General features: G+C 39.0%; 1 protein-coding gene across 1 annotated transcript in view; it reads left to right on the top strand.

Moving 5' to 3' along the window:
- Positions 1-24,751, top strand: part of LOC131232362 (uncharacterized) — a 122,460-nt gene that overhangs the window by 65,792 nt on the left and 31,917 nt on the right. Inside the window, exon 7 of the mRNA XM_058228593.1 lies at positions 11,669-11,920. Within this exon, the coding sequence (XP_058084576.1) occupies positions 11,669-11,920 (252 nt within the window). The remainder of the gene's footprint in view (positions 1-11,668; positions 11,921-24,751) is intronic.

Genomic DNA, 24,751 nt, shown 5'->3' with positions numbered 1-24,751 from the left:
AGGTCTCTTTCAGATGGGCCCTGATATTTTAATGGACAGTCTAGATTAGTTTTTTTGGCCATGATGGTGGCCCACAAGATCCAACCACAAGCTCTATTTGAGCATTCGCAATGCGGGAGTCCGAATTCGAATGGGTTTGTGCGGGTTAGCGCTTGCTGTCTGTCTGACCGATTCAATACATCGAGAGATTAGGTGCGTTGGATGCGCACTCACCCCAAGGTGGGTCCCATAGTGATGTTCGTGAGAAATCCGCTCCATTCATCTATTTTATCATCCCAATTAACAGGTTGATACCAAATTTGAAGCATATCCAGATATCAGGTGGGCCCCAGATGAGTGATTTATAGGCTGATCTGTTCTTTGGGCCAGTTACATAGGGATGTAATGGTTGAAATTTGACTTATATGGTTAATTTATGGTCCTCAGGCCATACATGAAGTTTTGAACTGAACGGATGGTGGGAACCCTGTGATCTTGCGTTCTGGACGCTTTTCAAGCCCGTGTAACGTGAATGGCCTGATTTCCTCAGCTTTCTGATGTGTAATTTCTTCAATCTCAGTCCCTTGGGGTCCATCCCTTGCCTTGGTGATTTTATGAGCTTTAAATCCATGCTTCTAGTACCCTTTTGTAGGCTATGCTCGTAAATACACCTTGCACCACTAACATGATTAAAATAGGGTGTTAAACGGTATCATGCTCATAAACTCAGGTAATAAATGGGGTCTAATATGCAACATTTGACCCTCAACAGACATTATATTTCTATGGGATAATCCTCCCAATTTCTGACAACGCTCAAAAGCTTTGCAAAACTCGTGAGTATCTTTGAACATAGTGGGTCAGTAAAAGCCACACTGAAGAATTTTGGCCATGGTCTTTTTAATAGAAAAGTGACCACCATAGGCCTGAGAGTGATAAAAGGAGATGACACTTTGATGTTCATTGTTTGGCACACAGCTCCTTAGAATTTGGTCTACGCAATATTCAAACAAATAAGGATCATCCCAGAAAAACTTGTGTTCCTTGGCGAAGATTATTTTCTTATCTTGTGTAATCCAATATGTTGGCGTGAATCCTGTAGCAAGATAATTTGCAATGTTAGCAAACCAAGGTAGTTGGGAGAGTTTAAACAATTGTTCGTCAGAGAACATATTGTTTATCAGTGTTGGCTCAAGGGAATTAGGGAGGTCAAGTCGAGAAAGGTAGTCAGCTACTACATTTTCTACTCTTTTTTGTCTCGTAATTCAATATCAAATTCTTAGAGTAAGAGGGTCCATCTTATCAGGCGGGGCTTCAAATCCGTCTTAGAAAGAAGATAATTTAGTGTTGCATGGTCTATGTAGATGATGATCTTAGATCCAATCAGGTAGGACCTAAATTTGTCCAGAGTGAATACTACGGCTAAGAGTTCCTTCTCTATAGTAGAGTAGTTCATAGAATTTAGAGTTCTACTTGCATAGTGAATAATGTAAGGTTTCTTTTCTTCTCTCTAGCCTAACACCGCCCCAATAGCATAGTCAGATGCATCGCACATAATTTGAAAAGGGATGATACAATCGTTTGGCTGCATGATAGGTGCAGTAGTTAACATGCCCTTGAACTTAGTGAAAGCTTCTTGACATTGTTAAGTCCAATGATATGATACATCCTTTCGAAGTAGATTGAATAAAGGACGAGAGAGATAACTAAAGTCCTTTATGAATCGTTTATAAAATCCGGCGTGTCCTAGGAACAATCGTGCATCACGTACGCTCTTAGGTGGAGGTAGGTTAGAGATCAATTTTTACCTTATTTACTGCAATTCCCTTGGACGAAATTATGTGTCCAAGCTCAATTCCCTTCGAAACCATGAAATGACATTTCTCCCAATGCAGAACCAAATTCTTTTTCTCGCATCACTTTAGCATATATTTAAGATTTTCCAAACACTCACCGAATGATGGACCAAAGAAAGAGAAGTTGTCTATGAGGATCTCTAAATATCACCCCACCATGTCAGAAAAAATACTCAATATACATCGCTGAAAAGTAGTGGGGGCATTATATAGTCTGAATGGCATCCTTTGGTAAGCAAAGGTGCCAAAGGGACATGTGAATGTTGTCTTCTCTTGATCTTCAAGGGGTATTTCTACCTAATTGTAGCTCGAATATCCATCAAGGAAGTAATAGTAAGAGTGATCGGCTAGCCTTTTAAAAATTTGATCAATGAAGGGTAAAGGAAAGTGGTCCTTCCTTGTGACGGTATTCAACTTCCTGTAGTCAATGCACATTTTCCAACTAGTAGTAACTCTAATTGGCATAAGTTCATTGTCGGCATTGGCTACAATGGTGATTTTAGACTTCTTAGGAAATACTTGAGTTGGACTCACCCATTGACTGTTGGATATAGGGTGTATATATATATATATATATATATATATATCATCTCAAAATGATATACAGCTTGATTCGAGAGGGACCCTCAAAAGGCCCCTCCTATCATAAAAGGAAACACAATAGAAAGAGCAGGAAGACTGAGGTGGGTTAAGCTGGACGAATGTTACCAAGCCCAGTTTTATTTGGGGTATATGATAACCACATCCAACAACTTAATTACCTCAGCCTTAACCACTTATTTCATATTTGGATTAAGTCAATGTTGTAGTTGTTGGGCGGTTTTTTCATTATCCTTAAGATGGATGTGGTGAGGACAAATCAAAGGGTCAATTCCCTTGAGATCCGCAATCGACCATCCAAGAGCTCCTTTATGCTTAATGAGAGTGGAAATGATTACACTCTCTTGTTCTTTCTCAAGGTGGGAAGAGATCACCACCAGGTATGTCTCATCTTAACCTAAATAGACAGATTTAAGATCGTCGGGCAAAGGTTTTAGGTCAAGCTTTAGTGCTATGAGGTTAGACGGTAGAGGCACTATATCGGTTTGGGGCAATATTTCAAATTGTGGCTTCCACTGGTTAACTTCAAGTACCAGCGTAACATTAAGTAAGGCATCCATCAAGAGAGGGGAACGACCCGACAAATGGCCTAGCACAGGAGGGCAGCAAGCTCTAAGAAAATTAACTCTACAACGCTATGCGGGACCTCCCTCATGTAATTCAGGGTACGGTGGTTTTAGACAAAGTCGGGCTAGGTGCCATTAGGGAGGTGGATCATGTATAGTTTCCTTACGATAAGTTGCACCAAGTTTTTTTTTTTAATGCTCTATGGGCAACCCAAAGTACAGTCCCTGTATGTTCTTTTTGTTGATATGAATCACAAGCTAGATTTTATCCCGTCCTTTTTGGAAAAAAAAAAGAAGAAAAAAGCAAGGCATCCATCTCCGTAATCACGTCATCATTTAAATAAGTGGAGTGGTCTAAGCACGTCTCTAGAGTGTCAGAGTATAGAGTCAAGAGTGCTTTATCTTTCATGAAAAAATCGATCATGTTAATGTCGTGGGTATCGTCATCATCCTTTGGCTGTTTGTTCATGTTGAAAAAGATGTTGAGCTCCAATGTTATAATTTCAAAAGATAAATTCATATTTCCATTCTTACAATTAATAATAGTATTTGATGTACCAAGGAATGGGCGACCAAGAATGACGGGTATTTGAGTGCTTACATCTATAATGGGTTGAGTATTTACGACAATAAAATTTATTGGATAGTAAAATTTATCAACTTGGACTAACACATCCTCAATCATCCCTCTCGATACACGAACGAGTGATCGGCAAATTGTAATGTGGTCCGAGTGAGTTTTAATTCACCTTTTGTAAACCGAGTAAGGGATCAAATTTACGCTCGCCCCCAAGTCAAGAAGTGCATGCTCAATCCGGTTGTTTCCAATTACATAAGTGATGGTTAGGCTACCGAGATTTTTGTATTTTTATATCACATCTTGCTTGAGGATGACACTCACTTTTTCTGTCAAAACGATTTTCTTTTGTATGTTTTACCATCTTTTGGTCATACATAAATCTTTAAAAAATTTGGCATATGAAGGGATTTGTTTAACGATATTCAGTAGAAGGATGTTGACCTTCACTTGCTTAGTACCTCTAAAATATCCTGAGAGTTAGAGAGAGGTTTTGGTGCAATCAACCGTTGAGGGAATGACGCAATCAACTTACTTTGAGGTTCCGGTTATAACCCATGTGAAACAATGCTAAGTCTATTATTCTCATATATTTCTAGGTCCTTAGGCTTTTCTCCTTCACCGGAATAGATTTGTCAGTTGTCTTCCTACTCCTAAGAGTAGTGATAGACTTAGCCTGTTCTATTGTTTTGAAGAGCTTGGGTCACTGATTTCATATTGTTGTTTTCGGTTGGCGAGAGGTTGAGCCGGAAGGATCCCTTTCTCCCCAATCAAATTATTTGTTTCAAGCCCTTGTATAGCTTTCGTAAGGTCTTGAAAGCCTCGCAATATACCCTGATTAAAAAGCTCTTGGTTTTATATATGTTTGAAGGCCGGATCCTCTTGAGGTTTCCTTTGATTCAAAAATTGGTTAAGGATCCCTTGAAGAGTAGCCGTTTGTCCGTTCCTCCAATTGAAGTTTGGATGATTCCTCTAGCTTAAGTTATATGTATTTGAGGTGGGTCCACTGAAAAGTTTTTGGTAGTTGTTTACGGCATTTGATTGCTCATTTAATATTTATTGAAAAGTAGGAATTGTTGGGCAATTCTCAGTTGTATGTATGATATCAGTACAAATACCACAAACAACTTTCGCAGTCTTTTCCAGTTCTACCTTCTTAAGTTTCATGACCTTCTTATGTTCTTGTGAGTTTGGGCACTCTTGTATTTATATCATCTTCCTCTTTTAGAACATAAATTCCTCCCCTTTCATTTGATTGAGTAGGCTTAGAAGTGGTAATTCTTAAAGAGGTATACCATGATTGTGCGTTTTCAACAACTTTATCAAAATAATCTCATGCATCATCGTCTTCTTTATTCATGAATTCCCCATTATACATCATCTCCACAAAATAGTGCATGGGTGAGGTTAATCTCTCATAGAAAAAGCTTGTTATAAGCCATGTTTTGTAGTCATGTTGTCGACATGAATTTATGAGATCCTTAAATTAATCCCAACATTGGAAGAAGGTCTCATCCTCTTTTGTACAAAATTCATGATTACTTTCCTTAAGGTATTCGTTTTATGATATGAGAAGAACTTTTTAAGGAACTCCTTTGTCATCTCAGACCATGTGCCAATGGACCTTGGTCTTAAAGAATGTAACCATGACTTAGCCTTTTCTTTCAAAGGGAAATGAAACAATTTCAGCCTAACTATGTCCTCGGACACGTTTGGGAAGTGTAATGTAGAAATTATTTCATCAAACTCTTTCATATGCAAGTATAGACTTTCAGATTCTAATCCATGATACTTAGGGAGGATTTGAATTACCCCTGGTTTAATATCAACAGTTCCTGCATTAAATGGAAATATCATGCAGGAAGGTGTGCTCACCCTCACCGGTTGTAAATAATCTCGTAGAGTATGAGACGGGGGTGCATTATGCACCTCGTTTTCATCTTAAACTTCCTCAACGGGTGGTTGATGTTGATTTGCAGTCATTACTTCTACTAACTCAGAGGATTTTAGGTGGTGTCTAATCCAATGATGAATAGGCAACCCTTTGACTAATCCTCCTTCACTCAAGAGACGGAAGGTGTTGTGACGAACTCACTTGGGCATGAAACACTCTCAGCCCTCAAGTAACTAAACAATTAAACTTAAAAAGAAAACTATAAAAACTAAAACAAATAAAGGATCTAGAAAAGATAAGAGAGAGAGTTGGAACAAAATTACCAAATAACAGCTGCTATGTTTGGATCCTACAAAACAGAAAACAATGTTAGTTTCTAAAATTAAAAAATCAAAAAATCAAAACCTAAAAACAAAGCAAAAAAGTTAACCCTAATGTTAACCTAATTCTAATACCAATTAATTTCAGAAAAACGTAGCCGTAATCCCTAGAAAAGGCGCCAAAATCTTATTCATAACCCAAAGTGTAAGGTCGCGATGTAGTATTAACTCGGTAAGACCAATGTCGAATCCACAGGGACTAAACTTGTACGTATTTTGAAAATAACTAGAACTAGAACTAGAAAAAGATCTAAATTAAAATATGAATAATTGGAAGTAATTGTGAATAATGTTGGTTAACTCGGTAAGACCGAGTCGAATCCACAGGGACTAAACACCAATCTCTCGAATTAGATACTACAGATCTCCTTCATAGAATATTGTGAACATTTTCACTGTCTAATTCTGCCAGAACAGATCTGCTGCGTTCAATTGTTCCTAAGTGGACCCATCATGATTGCTGCATGCTGGATTCAGATAGGCTTGTCTTATCCTGGAAGCAATTTGCCTGTAACCCATCATGAATTGATAAGGGGGCAAATCATGCTTTAAGGACAACGTATCATTTTACGTGATTCAGCCTAGTGAAACGAAATTGATATTTACTTTATTTTTTATTTTACTTTCGGTATATCCAACACATTTTTCTAACATAGGTTCTAGCCTATCTTACAATGGAGAGCATGTATGGCATCTGCTATCCTTCTAACTCTGATCCCTCCTTCCAAAATAGGATAGCAGATTCTAGACCAGTTGACCCAATGCCTTTTGCTACATGCCTCCGTGCTTTCCCAAAAGAAATTAGCAAAGGCCTTTTCAATCTGGTCAATGTCCTTCTTAGTAATCTTGAGGGCTGACAGCAGGTGTATAGGGAGGCTGGCAAGCATGTGTCTGATAAGGACTAGCTTGGAAGCCTGATTAAGGATCTTTGTCTTCTAGTCTACTACTCTATTTTCAATTTTTTGAATAAAGGAAAGCAAGTAAGATGTGCGGATTCTACCCTTGATGAACCGGATTCCCAGATAGATTAACGAAAATGAAGCTTGTTGGAAACCTGTAACTTGGCTACACCTAACTAGAGGGGTTCAATACCCCTCAAAAGTTACATAAAAGCGACTGATGATGCTTCTATATATCAAGGCCTAGATAGAAAATAAAGTTCATGTAAGTTCGACAAGCATGATGAACAGTTGCCATTGTTCGTTGACCAAGCATGTTCACATTGATTAGTACACACAGATGGTCATTTGTTGGGAACTTGAATATATATGTGTCCCACCCATATATACGGTTTTGAATATCAGTATCAGCAGACACATCGGCCCAACCAAAATATGACACAATACAAGGTTGCACATCGGGCCTGTAACGACCTTGGAAATTTTGTGCTAATCTTTCCTTAAGTAGTTGTTTTTAGAAAAGAAGAAGATATTTAAGAATCTACTTTTATTTTAATGTTTTGAACATGTATTCAGTGGTGCATCAGAAGGAAGAAGGGGGTGTTGGAATCAGAAGGATGAAGGAAACAATGGCAGCGTTGTGCCTCAAGTTGGCCTGGGCTATCCAGTTTGGTGCAGGTAAGAGATTATGGGGCTCCTTTATGACAGCCAAATACAAGCAGGACCTCGCATCGTCTATCCCTACCTCCCCGCCCAGTTTTGCATCCCCACCTTGGAAAAGAATCCGGGACCTTTTGCCAACGGCCAAAGATCTCGTTCAGTGGAATCTTGGCGTGGGAGATTGTAGTTTCTAGAGCTCCAACTGGTTGGGGCTGGGTCCTCTCCTTAGATTAGCGTCGGCTCCTCTTCCTCAAGCTATTCTCTTCTTGAAGACCTGTCAGGTGTTGGGCAAGGTAGGCCCGCTTTCGCCATCAGCTACATTCAACTTCCTGCCACAGGATGTGATTGACCATAAATTCTAGATGGGTTTTTGCATTGCAGAGGGCCTAGATACCCCGGTGTGGCCATTCTCCTGTTTGGGGAAATTCACTGTCTCGTCGGCGTGGAGGAACTGTCGTACTGGTCGTTCCCAGCAAGAGTGGGCGAAAGGAGTCTGGCACAAGGTCCTTCCCCTTAAAATCTCTCTGTTTTCTTAACAGATATTTATGGGCACTGATGTGGTAGATGAAGCAGTTCAGTCTAGAGGCATTATGCTGGCGTCGAAGTGTGTGCGTGTTGTGCAGGTGATCAATAACAAAGCCATGAAACGAAAAGCATTAATGACCTGTTCATCCTCAGCAGTTTGGTAAGGGCGCTGTGGTTGTTCTTTGGGAACAGGTTTGACATCCACCTGGTAGAAACGCAGTCGCTGAGGGGAAGATTGGCATAGTGGTGGGGTGCGGCGGTGATCAAATCAGCGGACCTGGTGGCACACAGGGTGCTACCGGCAGTGATACTGTGGGTGATTTGAAAGTGCAGAAATGAGGCCCAGTTCAAGGGGAGGCATCGGTCTAGCAATGCAGCTAGAACAAAAGTTTTTCGATGGATTTCATTGTTAAGCTGCAAAGTTTCGGGAGATCCGTTGAGCTCGGCCCCTGCTTTAGTGCTGAGATCGCCGGTTGGGCTGGTTAACACAGCTAGGCGACCTACTGGCCATATGCTGCCAGTAACATTGTCACAGCATCTTATTCAGGCGGCCGCCAAATCCAACTCTCCTCAGTCCCGGCTGGTGCGTTGGCTTAAACCCCCTCAGGGATGGGTGAAGATAAACGTCGATGGGTCATCTATGGGTAATCTGGGCCAATCAGGTGGGGGCGGAATATGTAGAGTGGTAGTGGCGGTTTTTTGTTTGTGTTCTCATCCCGATACGGCGTACGTACTAATGTCTTGGCTGAGTTGAGAGCCATCCATGATGGGATGGATATCTGTCTAAAAAGGGGCTTCAACAAGGTCTTCGTTGAATTCGACTCCCAGTTGACAGTTAATCTCCTGCTCGGGGCGGTTGAGCCCGGTTGGAAATGGGGTTAATGGTTGTGCAGGATCAAGCAGATTATGAACAGGGGTCAATTCAAGTTTATGCATATCTTCAAGGAAGGAAACGCAGCGGCAGATGTGATGGCGCGAGCAGGTAGTCAGAGTAACGACCATTTCTTCACTACCCGCCTCCAAGATTTGCCAATGATTGTCAGAGGGAGTCTTTTCCTAGACATGGTCGGCCTTGGTGCGTTAAGGGATCAGTCTAGGAGGGCTTAAGAGGTTTTTTTTTTTTTTTTTTTTAGGCCAATAGTCTCTCTTTTTGGAGCTATGTTAGGGGTTCCCAGTCATTTTTTCTGGGTGGCCCCAAATGTACATCCTGGTTCTTATTAATGAAATCAGGGCCTGACGCTTTTCTCCTATATATAAAAAAAATAAAATGTATTCAGTGGTGCATCGGACAATTCTTTCGTAAGAATGTTGTCCCAACAAGTTGACTTGTAAGGTGTGGTGTTGATATATATATATATATATATATATATATATATATATATATATATATATATATATATATATATATATATATATATATATATATATATATATTGTTGATATATGTTAGAAATTGATATCATATATTACTAATATGAACATATCTCAACTAATAAAATCTTTTTAGATTTATTTTTAAACCCAAAAAAGCCCAAAAATTTACTCAAAGATAGAAAAAAAAAAATGTAGAATATATGTATATATGTGTGTGTGTGTGTGTGTGTGTGTGTGTGTGTGTAATCAATGCATTGTTAATCTTTAGATCCATAGCGTTCTAATACTCCTCAAGTATCATAACAAGAATTTAAAAAAAAATTAAAAAAACAAAAAAACGAAGAAGAAGAAGAAGAAAGAAAACGAGTTTAAAACTTTTTCCTAAACTTTTTTAAAAATACATGCCTAAAAGAAAAGAAAAGAAAAGAAAAAAAACTCAATATCTTCAACAAATTAATAGATCCATATTCTAATACTCAAGAATCATAACACGAATTAGAAGAGAAAAAAAAAAAAAAAAAAAAACGAATTTAATTTTTTTCTAAAATTTTTAGAAAATAATAGCGTAAATAAAAAAGAAAAATAAAAAGCCCCAAATCTTTAATAAAACAGTAGATTTATAGTCATATAACACTCCTCAAGCATCATAACAAGAATCCGGAAAAAAATAATAATTTATTATTATTTTTTAATTTTCAAAAATTACATATGTAAACAAAAAATTAGTAAAAAAGAAAAAGAAACCAAAAAATCCCCCAAAATCTTCGACAAATTAGTAGAGCCATAGTCTTCTAATACTCTTCACGCACCGTAATAAAAGTCAGCTAAAAAAATTAATTAAATAATTATTTTTCTAAAATTTTCAGAAAATCCCACCCCTGACATTAGGGTCCTTTCATCGAATATTCATGACTCACAACTCAAAAGTCATTACTAATAAAGGTTTGAATCATCTGCAACCTGATTTACATAGTCAACACAACACCCAAGCTATATGGGGTTCATCATGTTGCATGAATGACACCTACTTCATCCATTTATTTAATTAATTACTTTATCCATGAGTGGTGATTATTGACTTGATTTTTCTACCTCATTTTGGTTTCTATATGCATTAGCTTGATGTTTTGTTTTGCATTAGTTTACTAGTTCTTTCTTTTTTTCTTTTTTCTTTCTTTATTTTATTTTATTTTTTGTTTTTATTTTATTTTGTTAGTTTACTAGTTACAGGTTTTAACCCAACCCATCTCGATCTTAACCAACCCAACCCGACCCAATTTAACCCTCCCCAACCTGAATTACAACATGGTAAACTAACTAATACCTTGGGTTGGGTCTTGGGCCTGCTCCTCTTAAGGTTGTGCTGGGCTTGGGTTGACCCTCAACCAAACCCAACATACCCGACTTGCACCCCTACCCAAGATGATCTATCATTCATCTTCCACCTAGATTTGGATGAGAAATCTCATCACAATCACTCTGTTCTTCTCACTAAAAAGAATAGCAATAATCAAGTAGTTGACTGCTAGCTTTTCCCTAAATGGGCAATCCTTTTCAAAGTTGAGGGTCCCACATCACTCATCAAGCTTTAATACTAAAGATCACTCTTTCGTCGCTAGATTCCCCTACTTCTAAATCTACTATAATTCCTTTTGATCCATAATTCCTAGAAAATGAACTAGGGAAGTATACCCTGCAACATTAAGAATTACAAGCTTCTCCTTCTCACAACAAATAATTTCCTCCGGTGCTGATATATGGATTGATTGTGGATACAAGCAACGTTTATATAATGACTAAAATATATTCACATAGGAGCAGCCATATCACCCTCCATGAATAGGTGATTCATGTCTTCTGATGCACACCGAACATGTTTGAGGAGCACTCACATTTCGGTACCATTTGAATGCCATGCATGGACGCACATGCATCCGCCAATACTGCACGGTTCTAGAGCTTCCACAAGAACACATTTTTGTCGAGATATCTAAACTTATGGTACATACATCTTACACCTTGACCTAAGGCACATAAATCCAAATGATTTTAATTTATAATATTAAATAATGATATGATTCAATTCGAGTTTTCAAGTCAACATGATTGAGCATCAAGCCGAATTAAGTTTCAGGTTTTTGAATTATGGTACAGAACAAGTAGATATGCATTCATAAATATCGCTTCCTTTTCATTTCATTAGCTACGCAATAAATTATTTTTTTTCTATTTTGGGAAGTTTATTATTTCCATTTGATTTTTCTGACAAATATATCATGTCTAGCATAAGTGTGGCTCATGGTATTTAACCTAACATGACATGATTTTATAACTATGGCCCTTAACATTGGCGTGTAGGGTACATAAGAATGCAGAAAATTAAAGAGAGGAAACAAAAACATACTTGGGCAGTTCAAATAATGGACGAACTTGTCAAGAAAGCTTCCTCATGGGAGTATAATGCTGGGAGTAAACCACAAGATCGAGCACCAGATCCGATTTCACAAGCATTCAGTGATGGGTCTCCAGTGGATTATAAAGAGGAAGAAAAAAACGTCGCAAGAAGCCCAAATTCGTCCCAGAAGCCAAACGAACTAAAAGAGGACGAAGGTAATGCAAATTCCATTATCGTTTTTATCTTTTCTTAGAAGCCAAAATATAGATACGCTCAAACAAGCAGTTAGATTAATTAAGTCAAAAAATTAAAAAAGACAAAAAAGAAAAAAAAGGGAACAAAACAATATATCCCAGTACAATAAATGATGACATATTAAAAAAATAAAGCAGTAACACAACAAATCTTTAGTGATAGTGAAGTATTATACTATACTACATTTGTTATTTGTTATGACTAATTTTATTTTTTCGCAGCCATGACACAAATTTTATCTTTCCGTTAAGCTAATTGGTCATGATTTATATCACTTGTCTGATCATTATTTTGTAACATTTATACGGTTCATCGTGGTTAACACACTTAGTATATGTTATGATGAAACTACTTGTTTTTTTCATGGTGCTCGGCCGGGTATCACCGAAAATGCCCCTTCATGACCTTCCATCACTTGCTTGCCCTCTAAGACATGTTTATTAGTTGGGTTAGAGTTAGTGCTGGGTGAGAACATGTGAGTGCTATCAAGGTGAATTTCTGGCACAGTGAAGAGCCCATGTAAAAGTGAAAGACTACTCGTTAGCCGATCATAAAAGGCTTTCGACCGTCCATCCATTTGGCGAGCTTGTCGTAAGGCTTAAGATGAAAAATAAGACAGATATAACTATCAAGTGGACCAAATGCATGGTTACTTATGGCATGGCCTCTACACTCATGATATCAGTAGTGTATGCTAGCTACAACAAGGAACGTCGGAAGGACTTATGGGAAGAATTGAGGAGGATTTCAGCACTAGCTCAAGAATGATGGCTGGTTGCTGAGATTTCAATTCCACAGTGAGCATTGAAGAGAGGCTGGGGGTGCTCCTTCCTTTTCTGCACCGATGAGTGAATTCATTGAGACCATTAATGACTCTTGCCTCATAGATGCAGGATATAATGGCTCCATTTTCACATGGTGTAAAGTAGGTTGGGTAGGGGGCACAGATGGGCCATACTCGACAGGATGCTAGTTAATGTAAGGTGGTTGAGCTCGCTTCCAATGTTCAAAGTTGACCACCAAACGAGGGCCTATTCGGATCACTCCCCAATCATTATGAGTTTCAAGGATGACACCGCTAATTTCCCTCTTCCTTTTCGTTTCCAACGCATGTGGACCACCCATGAAGATTTCAAAAGGGTTGTTAGGGAAGCTTGGGAAACTAAGGTGGTAGCTGCCACAATGTTCAAAGTCTTGATCAAGATGAAGCATCTAAAGAGGGCCCTTAAAGACTGGAACAGATCCACTTTTGGTGATGTGCATTGTAATGTGCAAAAGGCTGAGGACGAGATAGAGCTGAAACTTCCCTCCTTTCTTCCAACTCAGAAGCTGACTTGGAGAGACCGAAATCAGCTCAAGAGAGTCTCAAGTTAACCCAATTTCAGCAAGAATTATCTTGTAAGCAGAAATCAAGGATGAGATGGCTTCATGAAGGGGATATGAATACCAAGTTTTTCCATGATTCGGTGATGAATAAATGCAAAAGATTGGTGATTTATAGACTCAAAACTCCCTTGGGAGAGATTCTTGAAAAAAGTGAGGACATTGGTAGGGTGGCAGAGGACTATTTTAAGGATCTTTTTTCAGCTCAAGACAGGTCAGACAATGAGCCCATGTTATCATCTATTCCGACAATAGTTACCGAGCAAATGAATACAGACCTCATGAGGCCTCTAATGATCGATGAGGTGAAAGCAGTGGCCTTATCCATCCCAATCGACAGCGCACCCGAATTGGATGGATTTGGAGGAGCTTTTTTCTCCTCATGCTGGGATATCATAGGTAATGATATCTATGAAGCTGCGTAGGATTGCTTTGCAGGAGGACACTTGCCCAGAGCTTTCCAATGTACCCATATTTGCCTTATTCCAAAGAAGACTAATTCAAACACTATTGCTGATTTCCGGCCCATTAGCCTATGTAATGGCATTATGAAGATTTTCTCCAAGATTGTTGCATCCAGAATGGCTTCTCTCCTGCCTTCTATCATTTATGAAGAACAAGGGGCTTTCGTTAAGGACAGATACATTGCGGAGAACATCTCTATTGCAAGGGAAATGGCCCATGAGCTGGACCGTAAAGTCTTTGGAGGGAACATGATCCTCAAGTTAGACATGGAAAAAGTGTATGACTGGGATGAATGGTCGTTGCTATCTTAGGGGCTAAGAAGATTTGGATTTGACCAAGGATGGATTCTTCAAGCACAACGGTGCTGGATGGGTACCTGGTTTTCGATTCTTATAAACGGCAAGCCCTTTGGCTTTTTCCCATCGTCCAGAGGATTAAAACAAGGGGACCCTCTATCTCCCTCCTTGTTTATCCTGACAGCGAAAGTTCTTAGTCGAGGAATTCGCAACCTATTCCTATATGGAGCTTGTCAACCATTTAAGCTCCATCATAACAGCCTCATGCTAACGCATTTATTTTTTGCAGATGACGCGATCTTATTCTTGAATGCTAGGTTAGCAATAGTTCGCATCATGCTAAAGTTCATTCGAGAATATGAAGAAATGTTCGGCCAAAAGGTGAATGCTAACAAATCATCCTTCATTTTATCCAAGAAGGTGACACCTATCAAAGCCCGGCGAATCAAGAGTGTGACGAGATTCCAGCACGCCAACCTCCCACGCACCTACCTAGGTATTCCACTAACTAAAGAGAAAATTTGGGCTCCTCTCATGATGCCGCTAGTTCAGAAAATTCTAGGTTAGATGGAAGGTTGGAAAGCTAAAATCCTCAACCCAGTAGCCATACTGATTCTCATTAAACATGTTCTATCAAGCATCCCTATCCTACGTCATGTTGATGGTGAATATTCCCAAAGCAGCATGTAAGGTGTTTGAATCAGGTCTGGCTAATTTCTTCTAGGAGATTGTAGATGGGAAAAAGAAGAAGCACTGGTAGAAGTGGTCGAATGTTTGTTTCCCTATGTCAGAGGGAAGGCTAGGCATTAGAAGCATGGTGGATGTGATGACAAATGGGGAGAAACCTCCTCGAAGGTAGATCCCTTTGGGCGAGGTTCATGTCCACCAAATACATCAACAAATACATCCATTCCAAAGGCTTCAATTCAGCTATGAACTCAACTGTTTGGAAGGATATATCCAAATCCCTCCCTTTCGCAATTCTTCATTCCAAATGGCTTTAGGTGAAGGATGAGTTAATTTCTGGACTCAAAATTGGTCTGGGGAAGGTTTTCTTGTAACACTTGCATCAAGGCCTATTCCTACTCATCTCAGGGATGCTATAGTCTACGATTTTTTCGTCGCATCTGGTAGATTTTGCTGGCAAGACTTACAGGACATTCTTCCCTTGCCCATCGTCTAGCAATTGAAGGATTGTCCTGTGCTGCTTCCAACTGGGAAGATACGTCGGCATGAGACTTAACAACGTCTGGCATTTTCTCGTTGAAGTCGGCATGGAATGGTATCTGGAATCAACGGCTGAAGGCAACTTGGGTGCGGTTTACCTGGAATGATGCTCTCCCACTTAAAATCGGCATGTTCCCTTGGAAAATTATGCAAAATGCCATTCTAGTGGACGTTGCTGTTAAAAAATTTGGCGTGTCTATGACATCAAGTGTGAATGTTGTAGTGGTGAGTATGGACCTACATTGGCTCCCTACCCTCATCGTGGCGTTGATCAGGGGCCTCAACAATTCCTACCCATGGCTCTTCGCAACGGCAGTGTGCTCAGATCAACACTTCAGATGTGGTCCGCTCAGATAGGCTGACCCGAGCCCTGGTTCTCCTAACTAGAATAGACCAAGAGCCACTTCAAATCAGGAGCCTTGTTGTCGCCAGTAGTGATTCACATTAACAACTCCCAGTCTCCCCTTCCACTTCTGCCGATTCATCTCCCCTTCAGCGGACGGCGAGAAGTCTTCCATGTATGCAACCCTCTGACGATCAGTAGCTGTATCTTCTCACCCTCCCGGCTCACGGTGAGGAGAGTTTGGATAATCTCCTCTGTTTTGGGTCTATAGCATTAACAGTTTGGACACATTCCCATAGGATATTTGATGTCCCTCTCATCCCAAATTAGACCATTCAGTAGAAAATTAGTTTCTGGTCGTCAAGAGTGTCCAATTCCTCTCGCATCAAGCGGCTGTTAGGTTTGGCTCCTGCGCTTATCTCCTAGGAATTATGGTTGAGCCGCAACCCCTCACGTTTTAAAGGAGTTAAGATGTCTGGCCACAAGTTAATTGCTCAGGTTTCTAGGTGGATACAGGAAATTGGCAACCCTTTGCCACACGATGATCATTCGTCTCTTAGGGAATCGGCCACCCTTCAAGCGCTTCATCTGGATAGTGGCAGAGTGAGTACTAGTTCTTTTCCTACGATCGTCAAATGGTCAAGACCTCTCCCGGGTTGGGTAAAGATGAACGTTGATGGATCTTTCCGCGGGAATCCAGGTGAGAGTGGCAGCGGAGCAATTGATAGGGACTCCTAAGGTTAGGTAATTTTTGCTTTCCATAGGAATTACAGCCTTGCTTCCAATACGATCGCGGAGGCCCATGCTATGCTTGATGGAATTACCCTTTGTAGCAAATTGGGCCTCTCCAGTATCGTCATTAAATTCGATTCAAAATTGGTGGTGGAAACTGCTGTTGAGCCTTCCGCCCATTGTCCTTGGAACATATGGTAGGTTGGGAGCCATTCATTACTTCAGCCTCAGTCTCAACCTTTGTTTTAGGCATATCTACCGCAAGGGTAATTCAGTGGCAGATGCGCTTGCCTAGATGGCTAGTGAAGGATGTGGCAATTCTTTTTTTTGATCTCGTTCGGATAGGCCAAGGAGCCTCAGGAGCCTCAGGAGCCTCTTGGCTCTTGATAAAGCAGGGTTGGGTTACTTGAGAGTATGATTTATGTGTGGGTTCCTTTTCTTGTTTTTTATTTGGTAGGTTGGGTCGAGCTTCCTTTTTCCTGTCTGGCCCTCCTTGGTTCGTCCTTAGGTTTTATTGTTCATAGTCGTGTGGGTGAGCCAGCATATGATAGGTGGGGCTCCTTTTCTTTTTGTGGGAGCCAGCCCGAAGGGTTGTTCATCTTGTCTCTTTCATTTAATAAAATTGGGTGGCGCGCGTTCACCTTTTCATAAAAAAAGAAAAGAAAAGAAAAGTGGACCACACTATAAAAAGCAGTGGGGGATTGAACATCTACCATTGAAATCCTTTTGGGGATCACAAAAGTTTTGGATCAATATGAAATTTGTTTTTCCTCTTTGTCCAGGTCTTTGTGACCTTATGAACAGATTGGATGAAAAATAAACATTATGGTGGGCCTATAAATTTTTTAACGGTGAAAATTATTATCCCCACTGCTATTTGTGGTGTGGTCTAGTTGGTTTTTGGATATGTTTCATTTTTTGTATAATACTCTAAAATGATCTTGAAAAATGGATGAACAATGTGGATATAATTAATACATCACTGTGGGGCCATGTAACCTTGATCTCCTTTGAACCGTTCGTACAACTTAGAGCTCGAGGAGTGTCAGCGCTCGTCTTTGCACGACACGTACCTTCACTATGGCATGGGCAACCCCGTGTAAGGAAGTGGATTGGCTAGTGTACCAAACAACAACTATGTAGCTGGTGTATTGACATCACCAAGTTCTGTGGGTATTGATGTATGTGTTATATCTAAACCGTCCATCCATTTTCCCAGGTCGTCGTAGGTCTTAAGATGAAAATTATGACAGATCTAATGATCAAGTAGATCACACTCAAAAAGCGGGTTGAAACCCTTCTAGGGTTCACAGAAGTTTTGGAACAATATGAAAAAAAAAAATTCCTCTTCATCCAGGTCTTTGTGACCTTATGAACACATTAGATGGAAAATAAACATTATGGTGGGCCATAAGAAATTTTTAATGGTGAAAATGATTATCTCAGCTGCTATTTTTGGTGTGGTCCAGTTGATCTTTTGATATGATTCAATTTTTGGATTATACTCTAAAATAATCTCGAAAAATAATGAACAGTGTGGATATAATAAATACATCAATGTGGGGCCATGTAACTTTGATCTCCTTTGAACAGTTCACACAACTGGAGCTCGAGGAGCGTCAGCGTTCATCTTCGCACGACACGTAAGCCAATCCGCTTCCCCAGTGTAATGGGTAAGTTGGCTTAAGTAGGTTCTTCTACCCGAAAATTATAGCTGGTGTGTGGTACACCAACTAATCCGCTGGTGCACTTGGGATTAAGTAGCCCAAGTAAAAGTGAAAGACTACTCGCATGTATGGCATGGGAAACCCAGTGTAATGGGGTTAGTTACCTTAACTAGGTTCTTCTACCCTAAAATTATATATAATATATCTAAAAATTCATTCTGATTTGCGAAATACAACTATTTTAAGGTTATGATGGTCTAGATCATTTTTGTCTTTGATCGGGCCTTCTCTGGTTCATCTTTTCTATAAAAGTGTCGGTGACCCGCTCTATATCAGTCCCATCTACTTCAAAAGAACTCGACCTTGAGTTCTTGTTCAGTTTCGGTTCCTAATACTTGGTTAGGTCTGCAACGTTAAAAGTACGCAAGATCTCCATGTCATCCGAAAGATCAACAATATAAGCATGTCATTAATCTTTTGGAGGATTGGTACCAGTCCAATTTTCTTTTTCTTCGACTTATTGTACATCCTGTTAGGAAATCTCTCCTTATATAGATGCACTATATCATGGTCACCCACCTTGAACACATTTTTCCACGATGCTTGTCGGCTTGTTCCTTATACTTGTTATTTGAAACTTACAACTTGGCTTGCACATCCACATAAATGCCCACTATTCGGTCTGCCATATGTTTTGTTGCAATGCTCATGCCTGGGAACTTAGTCAAAGAGAACAAGTCAAGTGTGTGGCAGGGCACTTGACCATAAATAATCTGGAGCAGAGACTTTCTTGTCGAGCAGTTCACCATAGTGTAAAATGTAAACTTCGCTTGAGACAAGACTAAATCCCACTGCTTTAGTATGTCACTTGAAATATATTGGAGGAGGTTTTCTACCATGCGATTTACAACTTTAGTTTACCCATCGGTCTGTGGGTGGTAGGTGTCATTGAACTAAAGTCACGTATCGAACTGATTCTGCAAAGTTCTCCAGAAGTGGCTGATAAATTTTGTGTCATAGTTAGAATTAATAGTATTGGGAATCCCATGTAGTCGTACAACCTCTTTGAAGAATAGATTCACCACATGTGTTGCATCAATGGTCTTCTTATATAGGATAAAGTATGTCATTTTTAAGAAACGATCTACCAATACAAACATCAAATTTATGTCGCACTGTGCTCGTGGGAGACAAAGCATAGTTCCATAGATAAATCCTCCCAAAGGGCCATCAGGCATAGGTAACAGGGTGTAGAGACTCATATTCTGAGACTGCCCTTTGGAGTTTTAATAAACACAACAGTGCTCCACTTCTTTACCCATGTCACATACCAATTGTGGTTAATAATACTGTTCCTTAACAATAGACCACGTCTTGTCTCAACCAAGGTGTAAACTAAAGCCACCTCCATGTAGCTATTGGATAATCTGGTCCCTCAGAGAACTTTGGGGGATGGACAATTGATTTTCTTTGAATAGGAAACTGTCTTTCATATGTAGGTCACTGGAATGACCCTATTGCCACCTTATCCATGCATCCTTGAAGTTATCATCATTAGCATATAGCTCCTTAAGATAGGTAAAGCCGATCAATCATATCATTTCTCATCGTAGCAAGTAGTGATGCACAACAGCTAAGTGTATCAGCCACCTTATTTTGCTGCCCTCACTTGTGCTTCAGAATGAAGGTGAATTCTTGTAAAAATACGATTCATCTAGCATACACACGATTCATGTTAGCCTGATTATTAACAAACTTTAAGGCTTGATGGTCAACATAGAGAACAAACTCTCTCTAAATCAGATAATGTTGCTAATGTCACAGTGCTTGAACCACAACGTACAGTTCAAGCCCACATGTTGACCATTTCTTTTGGATTTCGTAGATCTTTTCATTGTAGAAGGCTACTAGCCTGCCTTCATGTGATAAGATCCTCCAATTCCAATATATGAGGCGCCACACTCAACCTCAAACAACTTATCCAAACTGAGAAAAACTAAGATCGGTGTTGTGTATAATCGATGCTTGATTTCAACAAAGCTCTTGTCAGCCTCATCGATCCACTAAAATGGGCTCTTTTCATGCAATCTATAATGGGTGTGACCGTAATGATGAAATTCCATATGAATCAATGATAAAATTGTTGTTAACCTGTGGAAACTCCTCACTTCATGAATGTTTGTCGAAAATGGCTATTCCCTAGTGGTTCACACCTTTTCATCATCCACACTGATGGTCGTGGATGTAAACACAAATCCTAAGACTAATAAGTGCTTCTTCAAGTTAATGTACACCTTGTTAACTACTAAGACCTTTAGCACCTGCCTAAGATGTTTCATGTGCTTCATCTCACCCTGGTTATATAACAAGATATCACCAAAATATACTACCACAAACTAGCTAATGAATGACTTCAACACTTGATTCATGAGACGTATAAAAGTGCTCAATGTGTTTGATAGAACGAAGGGTATGACCTGCCACTCATACAACCCTTCCTTAGTCTTGAATGTAGTTTTCCACTCATCACCAGGACAAATACAAATCTGATGGCACCCGCTCCTCAGATCTACTTTAGAGAACACCAAGGCATCTTCTAGCATATCAACTAGGTTGTCCAACCGTGGTATCGGGAATTGATATTAAATGGTAATCTTATTAATTGTTTGGTTGTCGACACACTATTCACAACCCCAAGTGTAGGGTCAGAATGTAGTAATAATCTTGGTGAGATCGAGGTTGAATCCATAGGGACTAATCTCGTGTGTCTTTTGAAAGCAACTAGAAGAAGATGAGAACCTAAATCTGAAATATTTGAGAATAATTGAGAGAGATTTTAAAGAAAAACTTAAGAAATTCAAAGGTGGGAAACTAGGGTTTCCAAGGATCCACTTGTAGGGATAAGGGAGATCTTATGCTTGATTCAAGTCACACAATTGGAATCAGAGTCTCATCCTATCCAATTGGAAGATATCTCAGTAAAATCAAATTTGAACTTCCTTTGACCTAATTCTCAATGGATGAGAGGTGTGAGAATTGGAAGTGATTCCATCACAAAACCATGCCCAAGAAACAAGGCAAATAACAGGATTTACCAATCTCATAACCAAGCTGGGAGAATTGTGAAAGCTAGGAAGGATTCCATCACCCAACCATGCCTAAGAGATGATGGTGAACAATAGGATTTCCCAATTTCACAATCTCAATACATGAAAAGAACATACTCAAAGCTATCGCAGATTTATTGTAATTTGAGCCATAATAAACCATTAAAAACTGAAAGTATTCCTTATAATCAAACTAGAATCAAAGAGAGTTCAATATAAACATGAATCAAAGTAATAGAAACATCCCATCACGCTACAAGCTTCACCTCTTAGCCCTAGCCAAGAGGTTTAGCCAACCATAAACATGATTGAACTAGAATCTCTTAAGAAAAGCATAAAAACTACTAAGGAAAATGAAGAAAAAACTCTTGGCGATGACTTCTCCATGCTTTTGCACCACTCTTCAAACCCTAGATGATGCCTAACAGTGCCCTAAGGACCCCTATTTATAGTTTTAGGCCTTAGACTTTCGCACCGAGTGGAAATTTCTGGAAACCGTTTCAAATTTATGCAGTCCGCGCAAGTTTTGCGTAACACTCGACTGGTCGTGAGACATCCTCAACTGGTTATGGAACGCCCTCGACTGGTCGAGCAGGATGAAAAAATGGCTATTTTAGTACTGGAGTTCGAGACAGGATAGGTTGAGCAGAGTCTAGGACTGGTCGAGCGTACGTAGGACTACTCAAGTCGGAGCCAGGACTGGTTGAGGATTACACAAATTCAATTCAAAAATCTATTTTTCTTCATTATTGACTTGAGTTTCTTGGATCTTTGGTATGTGCATTCTTCATTCTTAGTTTCATCAGATCCACTCTTGACTATGGTGATTCTTGAGCGTTAATTCCATGCTTTTAACATCTTTTTCAATCTAAGCTCTTAAATTCACCTTGCAACATAAACATGATTAAAATAGAACATTAAACATTATCATATTTATAAAACCAAGTAATAAATGGGGTCTAATATGCAATATTTAACCTTCAACACAATCCCAAACTAGCATTTTGTTAGTCCCGAGCAAAGTATGCGAAAAATGAACCTTAGTGCACAATGTTCAAACCTTTTTCATGAAACGGTCTTTTGTGTAGTCAAGTATGAATGAGTAGACTCAAGATGAGAATTTGATATTTTGAAAACCTAGAATTGAATCACATAAGCAATCAATCATGTAAGTCCTTTATCCATTAAGTCAAAGCGTAGTTTGCATATCAAGTTTTTCAAAGTGTTCAGTGAAAATACTATCTTTTCATAATGTTAGTCATGGTCATCACATCAAGATTAGTTGAAAACCCAAGTACTGACTCCAAACTTATCCCCTTTTCCTTCTTTTTCCAGTTTTTAATTTTATATCGATGGTCATATTTATTCAGTCTTTTGATCTTTTCTTTTTTTATTCTTTTTTTTTTCTTTCAAACATTACATCCTTTTTAAAGACATTTTTCATTCCCCTCAAAGATATTATCATTCTTCATTCTTTATGACCTCTTTGTCGATCTCCAATTTTTTAACTGGTTTTTTTTTAAGGTGGATAAAATTCTCCAGACTCGATTCTTAATATCTTTTAATGATCATCATACTAACAATCATAAATTATAGTACTATTCACAGAAAACAATATAAATAATATAATATTCAAACTTACTCTTAATCAATTGATCATAAGAACCATAAGTGATAGGTTACCTAGTTGCTCCAACTCTAACAATTCAAAATTTGATTTTTATTATATCATCATACTTAAAATAGCCTTAAATACACAACTTATTGCTTTCCAATAGTTACACATTGAAAAATTTTCAAAATTTTTGCAAATTTTTCTCAAAATTGAGAAAACACTGATTAAGTTACCTAATCTCTCATCCCCAACCTAAAATCTACATTATCCTTAATCTAAAAGAAATAAGCATGATTTGCAAAAGATATCACGTAATTGAAAGAAAGGTGATGGAAAGATAGTACCTAATGGAGAAATTTTGAGGCTTTTTCCAAAGGATCTTAGCGTGAAGGTGGTTAACACAAGAGTTTAACAACAAAAAGCAAACTATCCTAAAGCAAACAGAAAGCAAACTATCCTAAACAGCATAAATTCGACTATCCTAAACGTAATATGAAAGTAATAAACCTAACTACACATCCGTCAAACTAAGAGATCAATCCTGATAAACAGGATCATGTAGAGGTATGAACATGTCCTTTAAATCAAATTTCTCAACAAATGGCTTTAATCGATGTCCATTTACTTTGAATTCATTGCCATTGTTTGGATTCCAAATATCAACAGCCCCATGAGGATAGACATTAATAACAGTGAAAGGGCCGATCCTATGAGATTAGAGTTTACTCGGAAAGAGATGTAACCGAGAGTTATATAAGAGGACTTTCAGACCTGCTGTGAATGATTTTCGAAGCATGTGTTAGTCATGACACATCTTTATCTTGTCCTTGTAAATTCTCGAGTTCTCATATGCATCATTTTGGATTTCTTTTTTTATTTTATTCAATTGAAGTTTGCGTAGCGAGCTAGCATTGTCTAGATTAAAATTCAAATTTTTGATCACCTAGTAGGATCTATGTTCTAACTCTACAGGAAAGTGGCAAGCCTTCCCATAGACAAGTCTAAAGGGAGACATTTCAATAAGGGTCTTAAATGCGATATGGTAAGCCCATAAGGCATCGGTCAATGGGATTGACCAATCCTTTCAGTCAGGGTTAACCGTCTTTTCCAAGATGTGTTTAATTTTTCTATTAGAAATCTAAGTTTGCCCTCTTGTTTGTGGGTGGTATGGAGTGCTCACCTTGTGAGAAATGCCATATTTCTTCATTAGGTTCGCGAATGGCCTATTACAAAAATGTGAGCCCCCATCACTAATGATGGCGTGAGGCATTCTAAACTGAAAAATGATGTTCTCTTTTAAAAAGTTAATGACCGTTTGATGATCATTGTTCCGGCAAGAAATCGCTTCGACCCATTTAGTGACATAGTCTACTGCTAGTAGAATGTATAAATTCCTAAAGGATTGGGGGATTGGTCTCATGAAATCATTACCCTAACAATCAAATGCTTCTATAATAAGAATGAGGTTCAGAGGTATCATATTTCGATGGGAGAATGCACCAAATTTCTAACAACGCTCACAAGCTTTGCAAAACTCATGAGTGTCCTTAAACATAGTGGGCCAGTAAAAGTCACAATGTAGAATCTTGGCCATGGTCTTTTTAGTAGAAAAGTTACTACCACAGGCGTGAGAGTGACAAAAGGAGATGACACTTTGGTGTTCATTATTTGGCACACATCTCCTTCAGATTTGGTCTGGGTAATATTTAAACAAACACAGATCATCTCAGAAGAACTTACGAACCTTGGTGAAGAATTTTTTCTTATCTTGTGCAATCCAATGTGTCGGTGTGATACATGTGGCAAAATAATTAACAATATCAGCGAACTAAGGTGGATAGGAGACTTTGAACAATTTTTCATCAGGGAACATGTCATTTATATGTGTTGTCTCAAGGGAATCAGAGAGATCAAGGCGGGAAAGATGGTCAGCCACTACTTTCTCTACTCCCTATT

Source organism: Magnolia sinica, chromosome 18, assembly GCF_029962835.1.
Source record: "Magnolia sinica isolate HGM2019 chromosome 18, MsV1, whole genome shotgun sequence".
NCBI classification, from domain to species: Eukaryota; Viridiplantae; Streptophyta; class Magnoliopsida; order Magnoliales; family Magnoliaceae; genus Magnolia; species Magnolia sinica.
Note: the sequence above shows the minus strand (reverse complement) of the source record. Positions and strands in the feature narration are given on the sequence as shown.